We start from the raw sequence: 21,318 nt of genomic DNA on the forward strand, positions 1-21,318 counted from the left end.
AACAAAGTAAGGAGTTTCTAATGCAGAGCTAGGAGGGGATTATCACACCGCCGAGCAAACACGGTGTAAGGTGCAGTTCTACTGCCTGGAATGTTTTTCCATGTTCTTTTTTTTTTGTTTTTTCCCCTCTTGCGGCTTTCGCCAAGGCCCCTTGGACTCTGAAGCAGGAAAAAAAAGTTGTGTTGGTTAATGAGCCAAGGAAACAAGTGAGGCACCGGCACAAAGGGTACATTTTAGTGAATTCCCACTGAATCGCTGGCCTTTGGCCAAGACCTCCACCCCATCGGAGCCGAGAGCAGAATTGGAGAAAAGGGGGAAAGCTGAAACCAGACGGGCCCAGGGATTTTCTCACTCTGCACCTGTGGCTCTGATGTGGGAAGGCCACTTTGCCCCTTTAACAGAATAACAGAGTTGGAAGGGACCCTGTAGGTCATCTAGTCCAGCCCCCCACCCAAGCAGGAGACCCTCCACCATTTCTGACAGAGGGCAGTCCAGTCTCTTCTTGAAAGCCTCCAGTGATGAAGCTCCCGCAACTTCCGAAGGCAACTTCTGTTCCATCGGTTGATGGTTCTCACTGTCAGAAAATTCCTCATTTCCAGGTTGAATCTCTCCTTGTTCAGTTTCCATGCATTGTTCCTTGTCTGGCCCTCAGGTGCTTTGGAGAATAGCTTGACCCCCTTCCTCCTCTCTGTGGCAGCCCCTCAAATATTGGAAGATGCTCTCATGTCTCCCCTGGTCCTTCTCTTCACTAACCAGGCCTAGTTCCTGCAACCATTCATCATATGTTTTCACCTCCAGCCCCCTAATCATCTTTCAGGAAGACCCAAAGCCCCTTTGAGCTGCTCGTCTGCCTCCCCAGGCCTCGCCAAGGCGGACTGGAGACCTACACCTCACTGGAGACCTAGAGCTCACCCGGTTATGCGGCACTAGGGATTCGAACCGCTGAACTGCCGACCTTCTGATTGACAAGCTCAGCGACTTACCACTGAGCCAGCCACCGCATCCCTTTTTTCTTCAATTTAGGTGGCTGCAAATTCCTTTTTTTTTTTTTTTTTTAATGGGGAAGCCCAGATCTGTGATTCCAGAAAATAAAGAGTTCCTTTTTGGTGGCTACCCAGGACAATTTTAAAAACTTGAGGTTCCCCCACATTATTTTAAGATTTTTTTCAAACGATTTCTAACTCAGGGATGGATCTGGGATTGCTTTATTTGTCGCCCGTCTGGTATCCAAAGGACTCCGGGCGGCTCACAACAGAAAAATCGTTCCTCGGCGACTGCTCCGTCTTGGCTTGCCGGCAGCTGTGTAGGCGGACTTTTTTGGGGAAGGGGTCGAATTAAAGGAGACGAAGACCCGCGTCGCGGCCTTTGTTTGCTTCTCTCGCCCACCGGGCAAGGGGGGAACCCCGCGGGACAGCTGGATCCCACCGCCTTGGACCCCAACCCTAACCCTGGACCCCGGAGGGCTCAGCGGTTTGCGAAAGGCCAGTCCCGCACCGTCTCGCGACGGCCCCCTCCCCGGGTTGAGGATTGCGACCCTCCCCTGCCGGCCAAGTCCCGGCTCCCTCCTGCCCCACCTCCGGCCCCCGAAGCGCTACCAACCGCGCGCGTCCACCAAGCCTGGAGCATTAAACCGCCAACCCCCCTCCCTCCCTTCCGAGCAAGCCTCCGTGCGCTTTATGTGCGCTTTCACACATGACGTGCGCAAGGGAGGGACTCGCCACTGGCTCATCCTCTCTCGCCATTGGGTGGCTGTCCTTTTGTTAAGAGCCGAGCCTCCCCGCCATTGGATCGCGGGCAAAGTCAATTATTTGTCCCCCCCCCAAAAAACGTGGGGGGAGCGCGAAGAAAGCAGCAAGAGGCGGAGGGCTCTTCCTTTCCCCCCCCAAACCTTTCCTCCGGGAGCGCGTGAAGCCCTTTTCCCCCTCCCCGCTTTCCGGATTTCTCGCCTACCCACCCACCCAATTGCAAAAGCTCGGGCTCTGCAGCGCAAGAGCCTCGCTGGGTTTAGTTGGGGGTGGGGGGCGGCAAGGGGAAAGAGGAGGGGTCCTGCTGCTAGCCTATTTTTGGCCTGCCCTGTGATTTCCAAAGCATCTCATCCAACGGGGGGGGGGGAGGGGGCGCGAAAGAAGGAGGGGGCTGAGAAATCAAGGCGTTTCCCTTGCGCCCCCTCCCGGCGCCTTCCCGGCCCCTTCCCCGCGTGGAGGGGCGGCCTGCGGCTTGGAAGAGGCGGCCGGGGCGCTGAGCGGGAGCCTCGCCGAGCCGGGGCCGGGATCCGGAGCTGTTCCGTCCGGGGCGGCGCTGCTGAGCTGGTCCGGATCGCGTCGCGGGCTTTTGGGGCTGGCGGAGAGGAGCCGCATCCCGCGGGGGATCCTGGTGGCCGCTTTCCTCGGCCGCCCCGCCCCGCCCGCCCGCCTGATTTGGGCTTGAGCCCTGGATTGGCTTCCTCCGGCTGGGGCAGCCGCAGCATGGATGGCCCGCGGCCCTTGGCCGGGCTGGAGCCGCAGCTGTCTGCCCAGAGCAGCCGGGCAGCCCCGGCCGGCCGGCTCGGCGTGGGAGCCTCGGGCTGGCGCGTGGATTGAGCGGCCTCGCGTGGGAGCCTCCGCTTCCTCCCGCTGGGCCCACCTGCCCTGGCAGCTGGAGGCTCGCCCTCCTCCGGCTCATCCCTCCCGGCTGGAGCCACGGACCGGGAGCAGCTGCGAGACCCCGACCCGTGGACCAGCTCGCCCGCCGCGCCCCGCTTTGGCTGCTGGGGACCCCCTTGACCCGTGGGATGCGGCCCGGTGGGGGCGTCTGGAGGGCTGCGCATCGCTGGCAGAGAGAGGCCCGCGGCGGAGGCCAGGCGTAGCGGGCGGACTGCTCGCCTTTCCCGCGACCTTCTCGGACACCCGTGCGCGGGGCTGGAGATCCGCGCGAGCCGGGCCTTGCCTGCCCTCCTTTGGCTGAACGGCTGCCGTGGGGAGCAGCAGCGCTTGGAAGGGCCACTTTTCTGGGTCTCCCCCCACGCCCCCCCCCCACACACACCATGGCTGCGAAAGAAAATCCCTGCCGGAAATTCCAGGCGAACATTTTTAATAAAAGCAAGTGTCAGAATTGCTTCAAGCCTCGGGAGTCGCACCTGCTGAACGACGAGGATTTGAACCAGGTAAGGCCTCCTTGGGCCGAGGGGGAGGGGAGGGACGGAGGGGGCCGGTCCCGGCTCTTGCAGGGCTCCAACCTCCGGGAGAAGCGAGCAAGGAGGCCCGGCCGGTGGGGCGGGGGGAGAAGTTGATGGCCAGAATCAAAGCGACTTTGCAAATCCCAGATTGGGGTTGGGGAGGGGCGGAAGAAAAAGCCCCCCGTTTGGTTGTTGCATGGGGGTGGGGGTGTGTGGGAGAAACACGGGCTGCGGATCCCCTCCCCCACTCCCGAAAGCTTTGCTCCGTCGCCCCGCTTCCTTCCTGAGCCACGAAAAAAAGCTACTTTTGGTTTACTTTTCCTTCGGTTTGTTTTCACCTCCCTTGTTACTTTCTATCCTTTCTCCTCCTTCCTAATCCACACACACGGGAAACCTCGGGACAAAAGCCGCCAGCAGGCCCAGACCTGGTTTGGGAACTCAACCTGCCAGCGAGACGGGCTGTTTTCTCTCTCTCGCCCTCCCTTTCCCCTTGAGGGATAGAATCTTGAAGCGCCCAAGGCCTCGCATTTCAAAGCCTTGGATCCGCCAGATGAAGGAAAGGCAGCGCCAGGCGCCTTCTTGCAAAGGATTAATGCGGCTTCCAGCCCCCTTCCTCCCCCCCACTTTCCTCCCTCCCCCCTCCCGGTTAGGTAACTTGGCTGTAAACGGGGGGGGGGGTTGCGCTCCTTCGCACCCCCCGCCCCGCCCCAGTGCCTTGCGCGGCTGTTGATAAACCGGGACAAGCGGGGAGCGCGTGTGAATGTGCGGAGGGGCGCCCCGGTTTCCCCGCGTGGCTGGTTCCTCCCTGCGCCGCTTGTAAGGCCTCTCTCTGCTCGCAATCCTAGAGGGAGGGAGGGAGGGGAGGGGGGAAAGAGGTCTCTGCCTGCTTGGTGCTGCCCCCTCCTTTCACCCACCCCCCCCCCGCTCCGCCATCTGCGAGCTAATATGGAAAATATGCACGCGAGTGTGTGTTTGTGTGTGCGTGTAAAGCGATAAAGGGGTTGGCTTTGAACCTCCTTCTCCTTTGAGGCCTTCGATTGTTGTTACTTCCCCTCCCCCCCTCTTAAAAACCAGGGGGTGAAATCTCTGGTGTGAAAATGCCCGAATTGTTTGCATGTTCCACCCCCCCATCTCCTCCTAGAATGGAGGGGAGGGGGAAAAAAACCACACAATTGTGTGGGCCCCTGCCCAGCCTGAAAGAGTGTGTTTGTGTCTTGTGTTCTGTTCACAAACAAAGATAATTGTTCCCCTGCCCCGTTGCTTTGGAAGGGGAAGCGATGAGCTAACTGAGATAAGTTAAGGGTGGTTCCAGTGTGGGACTCTCCAGCTGCTTGGGACTACAAGCACCATAATTCCCTCACTGCATTCCGGTTTTGGAGAGAAACGCTGGGGTGTGACTCTGGATGTTCCCCGCCTTGACCCAAATCCCTGCAGGTAGAAAAGAGGGCCGAAAGGCTCGAGTGTCCCCTTACCTTGAGCTGCTAGCTGTCAGGATGCAGGGCTGTGTGAGACAACTGTAGGGAGAAGTCCTTGGGCATCAAGTTGGAAGGGACCTTGGAGGTCTTCTCGTCCAACCCCCTGCTCAAGTACCCTTTCAGACATGTGGCTGTCCAGTCTCTTCTTAAAAGCCTCCAGTGATGAAGCACCTACAGCTTCTGGTGGCAAGCAGTTCCACTGCTTAATTGTGTTCACCGTTAGGAAGGTTCTCCTTAATTCCAGGTTGCTTCTCTCCTTGATTTGTTTCTATCCGTGGCTTCTTGTCCTGCCTTCGGGTGCTTTGGAGAATAATTTGACCCCCTTCTCTCTGTGGCAGCCCCTCAAATACTGTAATCCTGCTATCATGTCACTCCTAATCGTTCTTTTCTCTGGACTAGCGAAACCCAAATCCTGCAACCGTTCTCCATACGTTTTAGTCTCCAGGCCTTTAATCATCCCAGCCTTATAAAGTGGTATAGTCCTAATTTTGCCTTGGATACACACCTGCTTTGTGTGCAGGTTGACCTGTAGCCTGGAGTAGCCCTTTCTCATGGGGGCTGCTTTACTGGGAGTATTCATCACTTGCAAAAAGCTATTTCTGGTTTTGTTTGGCCTGGGCCCCCAGGGAGAACCTTTTGTCTTTTAAGGCTAATATAGGGGAAATTTATGGGATTTTTTTTCTAAAATGGTCCCTGTAGGCCTGAGTTTCTTGGGCCAGCTTTGGTTTTCCTCCAGGCAAGCTGGACTACAACTCCCATGGTCCACCAACACCAACTGAAGGCTTGCATCGGCCTGTCTACAGCCAACTGGGGAACAACCCACCTGGAGAACCTACTAACAATGTGTAACTCTTCCTTGCTGTAGTTTTAATCCAGTGATGGCGAACCTTTTTGGCACCGAGTGCTGAAAAAGCCGCTTGGAAATGTGCGTGTGTGCGTTCGTTGGAGCCATGCTCGGGAAAAGCCGAACTTCCGGGTTCTAGCATGCATGCACACCCAATGATCAGCTGATCCGCGCGCAGGCCAGTTTTCGGCACTGCGCGAAGGGACCACGCTCCAGAAAAACCGAACTTCCGGTTCTGGTGCGCATGCACACCCGACAAACAGCTGGCTGGTATGAATGTGCACATTGGTTTTGGCACTGCCACGTGTGCGAATGACAGTTGATCATCGGGTGTGTATGTGCACCAGAAACCCAGAAGACAAACAGGCAAGGCCGCGTGTGCCGGGGGACATGGCTTCGCATGCCACTTTGGGCACGCGTGCCATAGATTTGCTACCACGGTTCTAACCAGAGGTATACTGCCCCTGGATGTGGAGGCTCCATTTGGCCTGATCACATGGCTTAGGACCTTCTAGGGCTGCTGCTTTCAGCTGGCCCTCCTGGGAGTGGATCATGAAAGGGCAGATCTCGCAAGACAGGTGGGGGGATCTTGTGTCCCTGGTTCAGCTGACCTCAGAAGAAGAAGAAGAAGAAGAAGAAGAAGAACGGGGCAATGTCTAGACAGAAGGAAGGGACAAGGAGTTCTGCAAATCCAGAGCTGATGTCGGGGAATTTGGCTTGCGTAACTTGCGGTGAAAGGCTGCCGGGTCCAGATGGCTCGAAGATAACCTTGCGATGGAGAAATGCAAGGGCAGAGCAGGCTCGGTGGAACCCCCATGCGCAAGGGCAGTCTGCCTGCTTGGGTCGGAGTGGGGGAAGAGCTTCTCGCGCTGTGCATCTTCCGTTTCTCCACAAGGACACCTGGGGCCTTGTCCTCCTTCCTTGATGTGCGAGGCATTCTCAGCAACCGACATTCCCTGTTTCCCCGAAAATAAGACCTCCCCGGATAATAAGCCCAATCGGGCTTTTGAGCGCCTGCGCTAAAATAAGCCTCCCTCCGAAAATAAGCCCTCCCCGAAAATATTTAAATGCGGAGCTGGAAATCAGGTAAGACGGCAAGAGGAGCCCCATTTTGCTTTACGCCCCCCAAAATAATAAGACCTCCCCGAAAATAAGGCCAAGCGCTTATTTTGGGGTTCAAAAAAATATATAAGACAGGGTCTTATTTTCGGGGAAACATGGTAGTTATCAGAGCCGACATGATTTACAGGTAGTCCTCAACTTACAACCACAGTTGAGCCTGAAATTTCTGTCGTTAAGCGAGACACGTTACGTGAGCTTTACCCCGTTTTACGACCTTCCTTGACGCAATGAAGTGTGAATCCTTGCGTTTGTTAAGTTAGGGAACCTGGTCGTTAAATGAACCTGGTTTCCCCACTGACTTGGCTTGTCCGAAGGTCACAAAAGGGGAAATCACACAATCCAGGGACACCGCAGCCGTCATAAATACGAGTCAGTTTGCCAAACACCCAAATTTTGATCCCTTGGCCACGGGGATGCAGCAACGGCAGTGAAAATATAGTCATAAGTCATTTTCTTCACCGCCGTTGTAACGTTGAACCAGTCACTAAATGGACTGTTGCAAAGCGAGGATTACCTGCGTGGCTTTCAGTATTTTTCACAAGGTGGTCAGAGCCTTTGTCTCCCAAGTCAACCGTTTCTGTACATGAGAGTTGGGTGTTTGACTCTTGAACGAAGTCAAACAATCTTTGCCCCCCAAGAGAGAATTTTAACTCTGTGGAGGATTTGCCAATTGAGAAACATCCCTTCCCCCCATGAGAAATGATGGGGTGTTTCTGGATCTGATCTAGGAGAAAGATTTAATCCAGTTCTGAAGGCACCTGATTTTTTGAGGTGGGGGAAGGAGGTGAGGTTGGGGGGGTGGGAGATCTGGGTTCTCTTGGCTGTTGCAGATGAGTAGATGGGCTCAAAATCCAATTTATTCTGTTTCGGAGTCGTGTGGCAATGAGCTGGGTGACGTATAAATTTAATAAATAAAGAGACATATCCTTGTAAACCGCCTTGGGCGCCTACTGGAAAGAAGGCTGTCGATCTAAAACAAATATTCAGTGTTTCCTTGGTGTCTTCCTTGATTTGCAAGATCATAAGCCAAGACTCTCCATCCTTGGCCACTTTAAGACTTGTGGACTTCAACTCCCAGAGTTCCCCAGCTGGCTGGGGAACTCTGGGAGTTGAAGTCCACAAGTCTTAAAGTGGCCAAGGATGGAGAGCCCTGCAGTAAATATAGTAGCCCAAGGATTTTAACACCTCTCCTTGCTTTTAGGGAAAAACAAAGAAACAAACAAACCCCAAATCAGTTCGTTCTTCCTCCTGGATTTGGTTCCTTTTGCAGCTTCCGATGAGGAAACTCGAGGTCAGCGAGAAAACATATTCTGGCATCGCTCTGTTTTTCTGTTGGGTGTTTTGGAAAGAAGGTTATCTCATCCTAGTCCTTAGCTGGCAGAACTTTTTCGGGTTTTTTGTTTCGCTGCCAGGATATTTGCATGCAATTAAACAACAGCATTAACAGCAGCGGTGCGTGACCAAATTTGGTGGAGAAATCAGATTTTCCAACGTTTTGACGTTTTTTGTTTTGCAAAAATAAAAATAAAACTAAGGCTTTTGGTAGGTCGAGACCACAGAGGTGGGTCTAATTTTTTGGTTCTTGGGGGACTTAATGTAAGAAAAGGAAAAAAATAACATTATCAACAGCCATCGTCATTCCAGATAAGTGAATCTTATTAGTGAGGAGAGGCATTTTATTTAAATTAATGGGGATTTTTTTTTTTTTGTTGGAAGCCTTTTAGGAATAGATTTCCAAACCTTACTTTTAGCTTGGATATTTTTCCCACATCTTAAAGGGTGGAAAGTGCATTTCTTGTAATTTTCAGGGGAGTGTTCAGAGTGATTTCTGCTTACCCACTGAGTTTGAGATGTTTTGTGCACAGCAGTGATTGCTAATTTATTCTCCTCTGCTTTGGGTGTAAACAGTTGGTGCAACTCGTGCATTGAAAGGTGTTTTTTTATTTATATTTATTGATATCATCATCATTTTAGCCATGGTCTGTCCACTCCAGGACGAAGGCTTCTTCTGCATGCTTCCAGTCCATACTGTCCTGAGCTTACTTTTGCCAATTGGACGCACCATGCTTGCTGATGTGGTCGCTCCCATGTTGTGTGAGCTCTCTTTGTGGATGCTTTTGATCCAGTGGGATCCATTCTACGACTGCCTTGGTCCACCTGCCCTCCGCTCTTCTTGCTATGTGGCCAGCCAGTTTCTATTTCAATTCTTTTCCCCTCTTGATGGTGTCGTATATTTTCGTTTGTTCTCTAATCTATGTGTGGGTCTTCCTATCTTGTCTTGTGTTGTGTCTTTCCGTGGCTCTTTGCGCCATTCCTAGCTTTTGTATCGATTGTGAGGTTAGTGTCCATGTTTCACTGGCATAGTTTAGAGCAGGTAGCATCTAAACATGGGCTTTGAGCAGGGAGAGTATTTCAAAATCTCGAGGTCCTCCTCTGAGAAGACCTTGTTAGCTATTTCGGTGACCGATTGCAAGCCTGCCATCTTTTTATATAGCATGCTTAATTCACTGGCTGTGGAAGAGCAGCTGACGCATGAGGTAAAAGAGCCGTGGTGGCCCAGTAGTTAGAATGCAGCATTGCAGGCTGACTCTGCCGACTGTCAGTAGTTCGATCCTGATCGGCTCAAGGTTGACTCAGCCTTCCATCCTTCCGAGGTGGGTAAAATGAGGACCCAGATTGTTGGGGGCAAGAGGCTGACTCTGTAAACTGCTTAGAGAGGGCTGTAAAGCACCGTCTAAGTAGTAAGTGCTGTAAATTGAGTGAGTTCTGGGTTAGAATCCTGCTTTTCCTGTGTCTTGAAAATACAGGCAGGGAGATGAATTCTTAGACTCTACTGCAAAACCACAACCACAACAACCTAACTTAAAAACAGCAGTCTGAACTGAAGACTGGAAAAACCTATAATTGATATAAATATATCCTTAAATTGATATTGATATATCCCTTAATTTGGATTTTTAATGGGGGATTTTAACTGTCGGGCCAAATTGTTTAATTCATTTTTAAATTTTGTATTTGATGTTTTTTACTTCTGGCTGTTCACCACCCTGAGTCCTGCGGGAGAAGGGCGGTATATAAATTTAAATATTAAATTAAATTAAATAAGTGCTAAGTCATTATACAAATGCTGTTGCCAACATTTAAAAATAATCAAAGTTATTGAGTCTATTCTGGCTGGTAAATATGTAAATGAAAAATCACACAGAATTAAGCTGGAGAACGCAAAGAATCTCTCCCGGCCAGATTCTCCAGCCAGCTCTCAGGAACAGAAGCCGAACATGGACACAAAGGTGCTAAACAGAAAACTGTCCTCTTGTGTCTTGAGGACTAGCAGCTGGTATTTAAATGCTCTCCTGGTACGTGCCCGGTGCGGTATCGTTGGTTTTGGAAATAAACGGGGGAGCTATTTCATAGGTTCTTTGGTGTGTGCCCGTACAGTGTTCGGCAACGCAGGAAACGTTGGTGTGCACCTGAGCGTATAGCGAGAAGCTTTGTGTGAAGGGCCAAGAGAGCGGGTGACTCACAAAGTCAACCAGGTACCCAACACCACACAGGTGAGTCCGACAAACACCTGTTGACCACAGTTGTACCACAGTGTGTACCCAGGATTATTCTGCCGCTCTTTAAAGGAAGCGGTCCAGTTCATTGTTGATGTGATGCGACAGTGCGCCTTTGAGAAAGGACTGCCAAGGGTTAGGAAGAGGCGGTATGATGCCCAGCAGCAAAAGAGGCGTTTCTTGCTCCTCTTTCTCCTTCTCTTTCTTTTCCTCCCTCCCTCCCTTCCTCTCAATAGCAAAAGCTTCCCCCCTCCCTCCCTCCTTCCTTCCCTCCTTCCCTCCCTCCCCCTTCCTTTCCTCCCTCCCTCCCTCCTTCCTTCCTTCCCTCCCTCCTTCCTTCTTTCCCTCCCTCCTTTCTTCCTTCCCTCCCTCCCTCCTTCCTTCCTTCCCTCCCTCCTTCCTTCCTTCCTTCCTTCCCTTCCTCCCTCCCTCCTTCCTTCTTTCCCTTCCTTCCTCCCTCCTTCCTTCCCTCCTTCCCTCCCTCCCTCTTTCCTTCCTTCCCTCCCTCCCTTCCCTCCCTCCCTCCTTCCCTCCCTCCTTCCTTCCTTCCTTCCCTTCCTCCTTCCTTCCCTCCCTCCCTCCTTCCTTCCTTCCCTCTCCACCCTCCTTCCTTCCTTCACTCCCTTCCCTCCCTCCGTCCTTCCGTCCTTCCTTCCTTCCTTCCTTCCTTCTTGCAGTAGCAAAAGAGGCCATCCATCCACGATTGCAGTCGCACAGCCATTCTGAAAATGAGGACAAAAGCAAAGTAGCTCATGTAGAAAACCAGTTTAGGTAATCTAAACAGATTGCTTTTTTTGCAGGAAGAAAATGTGGCTCAGAGCTGAACTCTCACCTCTGGAGGAATTGGTTCCGAAAGGCTGGGTCCTACCCAGCCTCCCACCACCTTCGAGTTGATAGCAAAGGCCTCAGGATGAGGGTGTCCTCCTTTGCAGGGGGTCTCTGGGACCCCCTGAAAAAATCTGTAGCCTCTTAGCAAAGCTCCCCCGGTCTATTGCAAAGCAATTTCTGGAAACAGTGAGGAGATTTTTACCCTCAGAGATGGAGGGGAGATCTTTGCTAACAAGATTACTCCTGCGCTAACCTTGTACGTGGTAATCAAGAGTTTGGCCCTAATCTGGGCATAATCTGATCCAGGTTTCCTTTAAAGTCCTTTAGAATTTAATGGGGGTTTCTTTCTTAGATCTACGCCTGGATAGCTTTTTGGTATATTTGGACATGCAAGCTGCAGGAAGACCCTTTAAAGTGAGTTTCGGGAGATGGCAAGGCAGAGCCCAGATCGGTTCCGGGTGCTACCTTTTTGGGAAAAGGTTTTGGCGTTATTGTTTTGTGTTTGCACCCAAGTCTTCTGCTCCTTTCCCTTTAAAGCAGTATTTTTCAAACTTAGTCACATTCAGATGGGTGGATGTCCAACTCCCAGAATTGAAGTCCATCCGTCTGATCGTGGCCAAGTTTGAAAAATATTGCTTTAAATCAGTGTTTCTCAACCTTGGAAGCTTGAAGCTGGCTGGGGGATTCTGGGAGTTGAAGTCCACCCATCTTCAAGCTACCAAGGTTGAGAAACACTGCTTTAAATAAACAGAGCCTGGAAAGCTATGCAGGTTAGTTTTGAACAGCTGTTGAATTCTTAAGTCCATGGTCGGTGCCTTCATAGTGCAAACCTCCGACTGCAGATGGGCTAATCGTGAAGATTAAAATGAGGTGTGTTTTTTTTAACGGAATGTCAGATGTCTTTCCAGCATTTGCTATGGCAACTAGGGAGCTTCGAGACTGCCTTTTTTTTTTTTTTTTTTGCAAAAGGAGGAAGAAGACACCATCTCTGGATTGGGTGGACAAGGAATTTGTTTTAAAAGGGAAATTAAGTCTTGGCATTTTTGAGGCAGGAGAAAAGCTGGGTTGGATTCTGTAAGGCTGGGTTTTAACCCTGAATCCTCATTCCCCTGGTTCAGTTGGCACATTAGACCCGCTTTAGCCATAATTCTGAGAATGAGTAAAAACCAAGCCACAACCCACACCTTAGGTGTATAACGCAATTGCCTGTTGTGCAAATGTTGTGTCGGTAGAGGTAACGTCCAGCATTTGGTGAAGGGAAGAGTGATAGAAAAACTGTTAATCCTTAGCAAAAGCACCAGTTTCGCTGAAAATTGGAATGGAGTGGGGTGTGGCAATGGGACCAGGTTTTGTTGTGTTGTGTTGTGTTGTGTTAAGCAGATCAAATGCAGCTCAAGCTTGCACTCTTTGGAGACAGCCAGTGTTACTTTAGGGAGATCAGAGCAGGAGAAGCCACTTCCTTTAATTCGAGAGGCAGTGATGTATGCATTTCATGTTATTTTCCATTCAGGATGCTTTGGGGCAAAATGTTTTGTTGTGATTTTGTTTGGGATGTGCCATTCAGGAAACTGGGGAAGAATATTTTTCATTCCTATTTTTTTCTACCTAATTCTTCTCTTATAATTTAGCCTTCCTTCCTTCCTTCCTCCCCTCCCGCTTTCTCCTTCCTTCTACCTAGTTCTCCTCCTATCCCTTCCTTCCTTCATCCCTCCCTCCTTCCTTCTTTCTTTCCTCCCTCCTTCCCTTTCCTCTACCTAGTCTCTTCCTCTCTTTCTATCCCTTCCTTCCTTCCTTCCTTCCTTTCTTCCTTCCTTCCTTCCTTCCTTCCTTCCTTCCTTCCTTCCTTCCTTCCTTCCTTCCTTCCTTCCGTCTTTCCTCCCTCCTTCCCTTTTTTCTACCTAGTCTCTTCCTCTCTTTCTATCCCTCCCTCCCTCCCTCCCTCAACAAGAAAAGTCAGGCAGTCCCAAATCTGTTTTTGTGCCGCCCCCAAAGCCATCCCCCCCACCCCCACAGGCTTCTTCAACTCCTTCTCTGGCCCCGATCGAGCATTTTTCCCTTTGACTGATGGGAATCTGGCGAGCGTGTTGGGACGGGTCAGCCTCCGGGGGAATTCTTCTCCTCTAAGCTTTGAAACATTTTCCCAGGCTCCCCTTGTTTCTTAAAGCCTTTGACACTTTGATTAGCAGTACACCAGGAAGGTTTTGTTTTTTTCCCCCTTCCTTTTTTCCTTTAAATTAAAAAAAAATAAATCTGCAGTTGCTGAGAGTTTTAGGAAAGCAGCGAGACGGGATTTAAGTAGGATCAGCCGTGACGGGATCCTCAGAAGGACGGGATCAGGGTGTACCAAAGTCTTGTATTTCATGGCAAGCTGTTTATAAATAAGTGTTGACATTTTGGACCGACTGCAATACCAATAGCAAGGTTCCTGGGGTTGGGGGGAGCTGTCCTAATCCCCCCCTCATATTGTCGGAGAGGCCTGCCTTGCAAACAGCCCCTCGCCTGGAATGAGCGAGAACTTATTCCAAGTGGCCAGAGAGACCAGGACGTGAATGTAAATAGATGGGAACTGGAGAAAAAAAAAAAAGTCAGCCTGAACTTCTGCAAAATAAATTTATGACGGCATGAGCTTTCGAAATGTGCAGTTTTAATATCCTGAGTCAGACCCTAGATTTATTATTATTACTGCATAGTTTATTCTGACTTGTGCTACCTTTTCAAGGAAGGTTTGTTTATTAATTGGGTTGTGCAATAGCCTGCATACCGGCCTTGTGCACTCAAATGTCAATTTTTCCTAGTCGGCGTATAATTGGGGAGGTGATTCTTGTCCCTCCATATACAATTTGGTGGTAGACTCCTCTTGAGAGTGGAGGATTTCCTTCCTGTTGATGTACGGAAGGTGTTTTAATGAGGTGTTTGTTTGTTTGTGTTTACTGAGAATTTTACATAAAGCAAGAGACAAAATCTAAAGCAGGAAAAAAAAGAAGTTGCAAGAAAACTAAAATAGTCGAGAAAAAAACTTAACTATAATGTCTTCCGAACTTCTCTTCAACAGATAATTACAATCCTATAATCCCAACTCCCTCTTAGATGTTGCAGAAATCCCTTCAACGCCTGCCTTAGTCTCTCTCTCTATATATATATGTAGGTCTTTGGTTATTCGGGTCTTCTCCCACGTAAAATTGGAAAATTGGAAGAAGCACTCCTGGAAGCACGAAGCCGAGAACACCAGCCTGAAGATGACGAATGAGACTTCGTCGAAACGTCGCCAAGACACTTCCAATTTTACGTGGGGGAAGACCCGAATAACCAAAGACCTACATACAAACACCCACGAAAACCTGAGAAAACACACACACACACACACACACACACACACACACACACACACACACATATATATTTTAATCCTCAAACTTGTAAATCATCACCTCATTTTTTTTGCTTCTTTCATCAGAAAATCCATATAAGATTTCCGGGTTTTGGAAAAAGTTGTTGATAACCATTCATATATCACAGCACTAAGTCTCCGAGGATGAATTTGTTCATTGATTGCTAATGTTTCTCTGCTTTCTACTCTCAATGCATCAGTTTAAGGTGATGAGAAAGAAAAAAAGAAAGAAAAAAGAAAGAAAGAAAGGAAGGAAGGAAGGAAGGAAGGAAGGAAGGAAGGAAGGAAGGAAGCTAGCTCCATGTAGGAAGAACGTAACTTTATCTCTGTTGATGGAGGGCACCATAAACATTAAAACCTGGTTTAATCCCCTTGTACCAAAGGACTAGGGAAGACATGATAGCAGTCTTCCAGTATTTGAGGGGGGTCAAGCTATTCTCCAAAGCACCTGAGGGCAGGACAAGAAGCAACGAATGGAAACCTATCAAGGAGAGGAGCAACCCAGAACTAAGGAATTTCCTAACAGTGAGGACAATTAACCAGTGGAACAGATTGCCACCAGAAGTTGTGGATGCTCCATCCCTGGAGGCTTTTAAGAAGAGACTGGACAGCCACCTGTCTGAAATGGGGCTTGAGCAGGGGGTTGGACTAGAAGACCTCCAAGGTCCCTTCCAACTCTGTTATCCCCCTTTCTCAGCCCTGGGGAGAGGAGACTCGGCAGCCTCACGCTGCTGCTGTGCTCAGAAAGGGCGCGGCAGCCGTGAGCCACCGAGGGTGTGGGGCAGGTAGGGCTGCGCGCAGAGGTGTGGGTGGGGACCCAGTTGCCCTGACGGAAGGAAGGCGGCACCTCCGCCGAGCAGAAAGGAGACGGGCCCCGGGGAGTGGGGAGCAGAGACGACCATGAGCCGAGGGAAGTTCGGACGGATCAGGAACACCTGGAAGGCGCTGGAGGAAGCCGGCTTCGAGATCCAGGTTTGCTCAGATTCGGAAAGGGGTGTGTGTGAGTGTGTGTGGAACCGTAAACTGGAGCACCTGGTTGGAAGGGGGTGAGGAGGGCTTGGGGATCCCAGCAGCGCTTCGAGGGAGCCAGAAAGGATCCTCAAATGTTATGGATTGATTTCAAGGAAGGCAGTTCTTTTCAGAGCAATCACTTCCTGAAGGGCTTTGCAACTTTGCTCCTTTCCTTGTATATAATAAGCTCATACCTGTATGTTTTTTTTTTTTTTGAATGGCAAATTTCCCCCGAGCTTGTCTGAATTGGCATTGAGGGTTTCTGAATGCTGTCATTATCGTCTTTATCCCAAAAGGATCAGGGTTTGTGGGCAGAAGCCAAGATCTGCAATGGCCACTAAGTGAGTTTGCCCTCATTCCTCTGCCACCCTAATTATTATTATTTATTATTATTATTAAATTAGGAATAATTCCTGCCTTCTCGGTGTCATCTTGAGATTCTAGCACACTAGCAAATTTAAGCCAACCGCCCCCCCCCCCCCAAATCCTTGCAGATTTTCAGACTTCTGTTTCCCTCCTGTGGGCTCCAGGGTGGGGCAGTGAATTATGAGGAGTGGCATTTTTCTGGGCCCCTTGAAAATCTTTGCATTCTTTTTCTGCCTTACAAGATTACCCATCTCTTAAAAAAAAAAAAAAAAAAAATCCGGTCACCACCTACTCAACTGCATACTTTTCCAAATGTACTTTCATTATTCATGAGGTCTAGCATCCCGAAGTTAAAATCTATCCACCCTGTTGTTAAGGCTCGGCTGTTTTGTATAATTAAGCAGGACCAGTCTGCTGCATTGTAAAATAAATTTAAAGGGCATCACGTGAAGAGGACTAGAAACTTTGGAAGTGAGAGGAACAGCAAAGCAAGCAGACATTTTGGCACTCGCTTAGATATTCATGAGGTCTAGTAGTTTGCTTTTCTGATAGGGCCAAAAAAATGCTGCTACTTCATCCAGTATCTAAAGGAAAGTCTGTGAGAAGGAAAATGGGACTGAAATACCCAGGTCAAGTTTGTGTTTGTTCAACCATGGGAATCCTTTCGACTCCACTCCCAACAGCCTTTTCTCGTCAAAGTAGGCCTGTTCATTTTACCCACTTACTTAAATTAAGCAAGCATAAATTTGCAGAGAATATTGGGGTGGGTGTGTCGCATCGGCTGGGCCCAAGAAGAGCGAACAAACCAGGATAAACAGGTTATAAGGAGAAAGGAATGCATGTCTGCGCAGGGAAGCCAGAAACGCTGTCGATAACCAATTGTGAGTTCCGGATTGTGTGTTTTAAAACAACGCAAACCTGCGATTTCTTCCTTTCAAGCAGGGTGGAGCGTTGACAGATTCTCCCCCCCCCCTCCTCTTTATCTGGAGATAGTTGTAGGTCTGTGTGTAGCATCTTGCAACATCCTTGGACTTGCAGAACAGGCTTAGGGGAGGATTCCTTGAATTGGCTCAGGATATTTTTGTTTTTAAATACAGGAACTGGTTTTTATTTGGCTGGCTCCTTCTTCAAATAAACAAGCCCTGTTTTGGCTTCAGGTTTTCAGAGTTTTGTTTTGTTTTGTTTTGTAAAATGGCAACAACAACAACCCAAACAGCCCACCTTCGTAATTTTTTGTTTTGGTTTTGATTACGAATCCAGAGCTAGGAATATACCAGCAAAAGGCTATTTCTACTCCAAGGTATTTGCAGGTTTATTTTAGACCTGTAAACTTAGCAGGCGGGAGGGAACATTAGGAGCTTCAAAAATAAAATTTCCTTCCCGATGAGTTCTGTTTTTGGAAGAGGGGAACAAATTTAGACCTCGATACCCCTCGTGTTTAAGGAAAGAAGCCAGTTTTTATTTATTTGTTTGGGTTTTGTAGCTGCCCAGCTCAAACAAGTGACTTTGACAAATTGCTCTGTTTGTTGTTGTTTTCTCTGCTTTTCTGTGGATGTATGAAATAAAATAAAAATTTTATTTTTAAAAAACCCTGGTGCTCTATAAGTCGCTTTTTAATGCAGCCACGCGTCTCCGAAGGGGCACATTGCAAAGATGCAGTACTGCACTTCGCTTGTGTGTCTGTTGTGGCTTCAGTTTCACTGTTTGCTGTTGTTGTCTTCCGAAGTTTCATTCATAAATCAGTCCTCTTCAGAGAACCACTTAACTCAGTGTTTCTCAATCTTGGAAGCTTGAAGATGGGTGGACTTCAACTCCCAGAATCCCCCAGCCAGCGCTGCTGGCTGGGGGATTTTGGGAGTTGAAGTCCACCCATCTTCAAGCTTCCAAGATTGAGAAACATTGACTTAACTGAAAGAGGCACAATATCACACACAGTCCCCGGGAAGGTGTGTGTGTGTGTGTGTGTGTGTGTGTGTGCAGCTATTTAGCAACTGTTCACAGCTATGACACTGATGAAAACATCACATTGTAACCCATCCTCGCATTTACGCCCTTCGCAGGCCTTTAAAGCAAAGAAATGCTTAAGTCAAGTTAACGTTGTTGTAATTCCGCTGAGCGACTGCTTCGTTTAACGACCATCTTGTCGGTTCCAACTGTGCATGCTGAAACGAGACGAGATTTCTGAACTGTCCCTTCCAGTGCTATTAACTGCATCATGGAGTAAATGGTTTGGAAATTGTGCCCTTTAAAAACAAATCAAAATTACCTTTTCCTCCTTCTGTTCTCAGGCCAAGCCTATTTATGGTGGATGGCTTTTACTAGCTCCAGAGGGCACGGATTTCGACAACCCTGTGCATCGCTCCCGGGTAAGGACTGCTCCTTCCTCCTTGCTGGGCCAGGAAGGGCAGTGAGTTCAGATTTTTAATTTTGATTTGTTTATTATTAAATGTATATGCCATCCATCTCGCTATCCAGATGGACCGAGGGAGGGGATCTGGTTTTCGCGGTGATCAAATAATTGTGGGGATTCGATCTCGGCACGTGATCCTTTCTTTCCTCTGGGCCCTCTTTCCAGAATCTGGGGTCTCTGTAAAGCAGGGTATGCAAACTCCTCGGAGTCCTTGCGTTGGGGGGGAGTTCGGGACCTGTACCCCGAAATTGGTTGTAGCAGGAAAAAAAAAATCCCCTTATTTTAATCTACCTCTCCCTTTCCTTTGACATTTACAATTCATCTGTTCGATACTCTTCACATGACACTCTGTAATCTCCTTTTTTCCGTTGCATTAAAAACGGCAGCAACTTTTGAACAGACGGGGCCTCACAACAAACATTTGGGGGGGGGGTCCCTTCGTGTCTTAACGTTGCAGGGATTATTCCTCTGGGGTGCAGAAATGGGAGGAATAAAAGTTAACGTGGAGGAAAACGGAACAGCTTCTTCACCCCAAATCTGGAGGGACGTCGAATTCCACCAATTCTGGAGGGGGGAAAAAAAAAACAGATCGGGGAGACCCCATTTGAAAACTGGCTTGTTGGAGCCTTCGGTTCTCCAGGGTTTTAACCCCATGACTTCTTTTCTTGTCCCCTTTTTAAAGAAATGGCAGCGCCGCTTCTTCATCCTTTACGAACATGGTCTCCTCCGCTATGCCTTGGACGAGATGGTGAGTCCACTTTTTTGATTTTGAAATCAGGCAACTTCTTCTCACTTAATGCTCACGGCGGGCTTGTGTTGAGGCGAGCGCTTCCATGGTCACAACGGGTAGTTGGTCAGAGTTTGAGCAGAGTTCTTTGAACTTGGCAGCTTTAAGATGTGTGGACTTCGACCCCCCCAGAAATGTTCCCCAGCCAACAACACCCTCTTAGGGTCTCCTCCTGGGTTGTCCATTCACACCCTTCCTGATCTGAGGGGGTCCTTGGTGGTCTCTGAGCTTGGTTGGTTTTTTTGCAGATGTTTCACTAGGTAATATCAATCATGCTAGTCATGAAACATCTGCAAGAAAACCAACCAAGCTCAGAGACCACCAAGGACCTCTCATTTCAACCCTGAGCTACAAATGTTCTCCTTTGTTGGTATCTTCCTGATCTCATAAACCATATTTTGCTTTGGTGTGTTAATCATGAGGATGATATTATTGTTCTCTGCCGTTTGAGCTCAGAACTTTCCTCTGCTTGCTCGCTTCCATTTTTGGTCTGGAGTTTGTAGAAGTTTCCTTCAGGTGAGGAACGAAACATCTGCAGATGATGTGCTTAAAATAAACCAGAGATGCCAAATGGAGCGGATGACTCATTTATTCATATCCAAGTCTGTTGAAGGAAGGTGTCTCGGAGTGGTTTACCAAGGAGAAGAAAAAAAATGCCATTGGGTTCCTGGTGAAGGGCCCTTGGATTGGCAAAAGAGCTTGTCTTTGATGGGTTTTTGTAGTACGCTCCCCATCTACTCTTGCTCTTCTTAATCGAGCGTTCCCAGGAGAGGCCTCTTCGACAACGGAGTTGATAGTTGAGTAAAACTATCTGGAATTGAGTTCCCATGGTCGGGGGCCAGGTGGTGTAGGCCTTCAGCAGAAATCTGTGCTTTGGCACAGTCCCCAATGACGTTGGCTGTTTTGGTGAAGTTATATTTTCTATGTAAGGATGAAGGAACAGCTGGTAAGAAGCTGCTCTGGATTAATAGCTGGAGAAGAAGGAGAAAACAGCAGGCGATTTATCCTGGTTGTCCTTTCCAAAAGTCAGAGAGATACTTCCTGGGAAAGATGTGGGAATCTGGAGTGTCTGGTTTTCACACCACCCCTTGTGATTGTCTGCTCTCCTGCTCAGGCCAACATTTGGAAGCTCAGTTGCCATCTCAGCTTCCTCCATCAGTGAAGAGAAAGGAGTCCGTCTTAAAGAGGCTGGAATGAATTCACTCGTGTGGTTTTTGCAGAAGGGGTAGAGGAGTCCGATGGCCTGCGTCTTGACTTTGTTTGACCTCTGAGTAACATGCCAGGCTTCGGTTTCCTTGTTCATTTCGTCCTTCGCAACGTGGTTTGCTTTATGGTGGATGTTGATGTTGTATAAATCTCAGTTTGGAATTGGTTAAGAATGGCAGTCTTCAAAATAAGAGGAACAGGTAGGGGTGAGGTGCCTGCCCAGTTATCCTTGAAGTTTCTCATTCCATCTCTGATTTTTTTTAAAAAATCAAGATTTTCTGTTCCTCTTTAAGTTGAGTAATGCCCTCCTTCTTAGCCTTTCAGACTCAGCTGATACAACAGATAAATGAGAAGCCTTAACTTTTTCAATCAGCCCATTACGTTAAATATATATTTGTCTTACTCCTTTTGACGTGTCTGCCAACATTTTACTAGTGAGTTGGCACTGGGCGAAAAAAGGGAGGAGCTTCTGGTTTGCTTTTCCTGCAAAACGTAAGAAAGCGGATGTGATACAATCTCCTTATCTACCTATACATATAAAATGTAGTTATTCACCTGGATGAGTTAGTTTAGTGTAAGTTTATTGGGGACAGAGGTCACCTTGGTGGAATGAAACTGGCAAAGCACCAGAGCTGATTGAGAGCCCCACCTAGGCTGGTTTGGGAAGGTGTGTTGGGAAAGACCTTCAAGAATGTGGAGATGTTCTTCAAGACACTCATAACTGAAAAATTAATAAAAACGACCATCAAAGCTCTACAGCAGAGGTCTTCAAACTAGGCAGCTTTAAGACTTGTGGACTTCAACTCCTAGAATTCTCCAGCCAGCTATGCTATGCTGGCTGGAGAATTCTGGGAGTTGGAGTCCACAAGTCTTAAAACTGCCAAGTTTGAAGACCTCTGCTCTACAGCATTCTCCACTGAGGAATATTATGGGCTGCTGTCATCTTAATTTCACAGCTGTAGAATTAGTCTCATTTAATTAGTAGGAGCTACTTGGTTAAGTTGCTCTGTTGCTTTCATTGGTAGAGAAGGTACCGTGTTTTCCCGAAAATAAGACCCTGTCTTATTTTATTTTATTTATTTATTTATTCAATTTATATTTTTTTGAACCCTGAAATAAGCGCTTGGCCTTATTGCCATGTGCTCAAGAGCTCGATTGGGCTTATTATCA

General features: G+C 48.6%; 1 protein-coding gene across 12 annotated transcripts in view; it reads left to right on the forward strand.

Moving 5' to 3' along the window:
- Positions 1-1,740: 1,740 nt before the first annotated feature.
- MPRIP (myosin phosphatase Rho interacting protein) overlaps positions 1,741-21,318 on the forward strand; it is a 78,103-nt gene continuing 58,525 nt past the window's right edge. For 9 of the 12 annotated variants that reach the window (XM_087878706.1, XM_087878708.1, XM_087878707.1 and 6 more), the window contains exons 1-3: positions 1,741-3,142; positions 18,034-18,111; positions 18,838-18,903. In XM_087878706.1, the coding sequence (XP_087734832.1) occupies positions 3,023-3,142; positions 18,034-18,111; positions 18,838-18,903 (264 nt within the window). In that variant the 5' untranslated portion in view covers positions 1,741-3,022. Of the gene's footprint in view, positions 3,143-14,789; positions 15,341-18,033; positions 18,112-18,837; positions 18,904-21,318 lie in introns of those variants that run through there. The other 3 variants (XM_087878709.1, XM_034441544.3, XM_087878711.1) reach the window with 1 other exon arrangement.

The sequence above is a fragment of the Pantherophis guttatus genome, chromosome 14 (genome assembly GCF_059756535.1).
Source record: "Pantherophis guttatus breed Tessera chromosome 14, ASM5975653v1, whole genome shotgun sequence".
Classification (NCBI taxonomy): Eukaryota; Metazoa; Chordata; class Lepidosauria; order Squamata; family Colubridae; genus Pantherophis; species Pantherophis guttatus.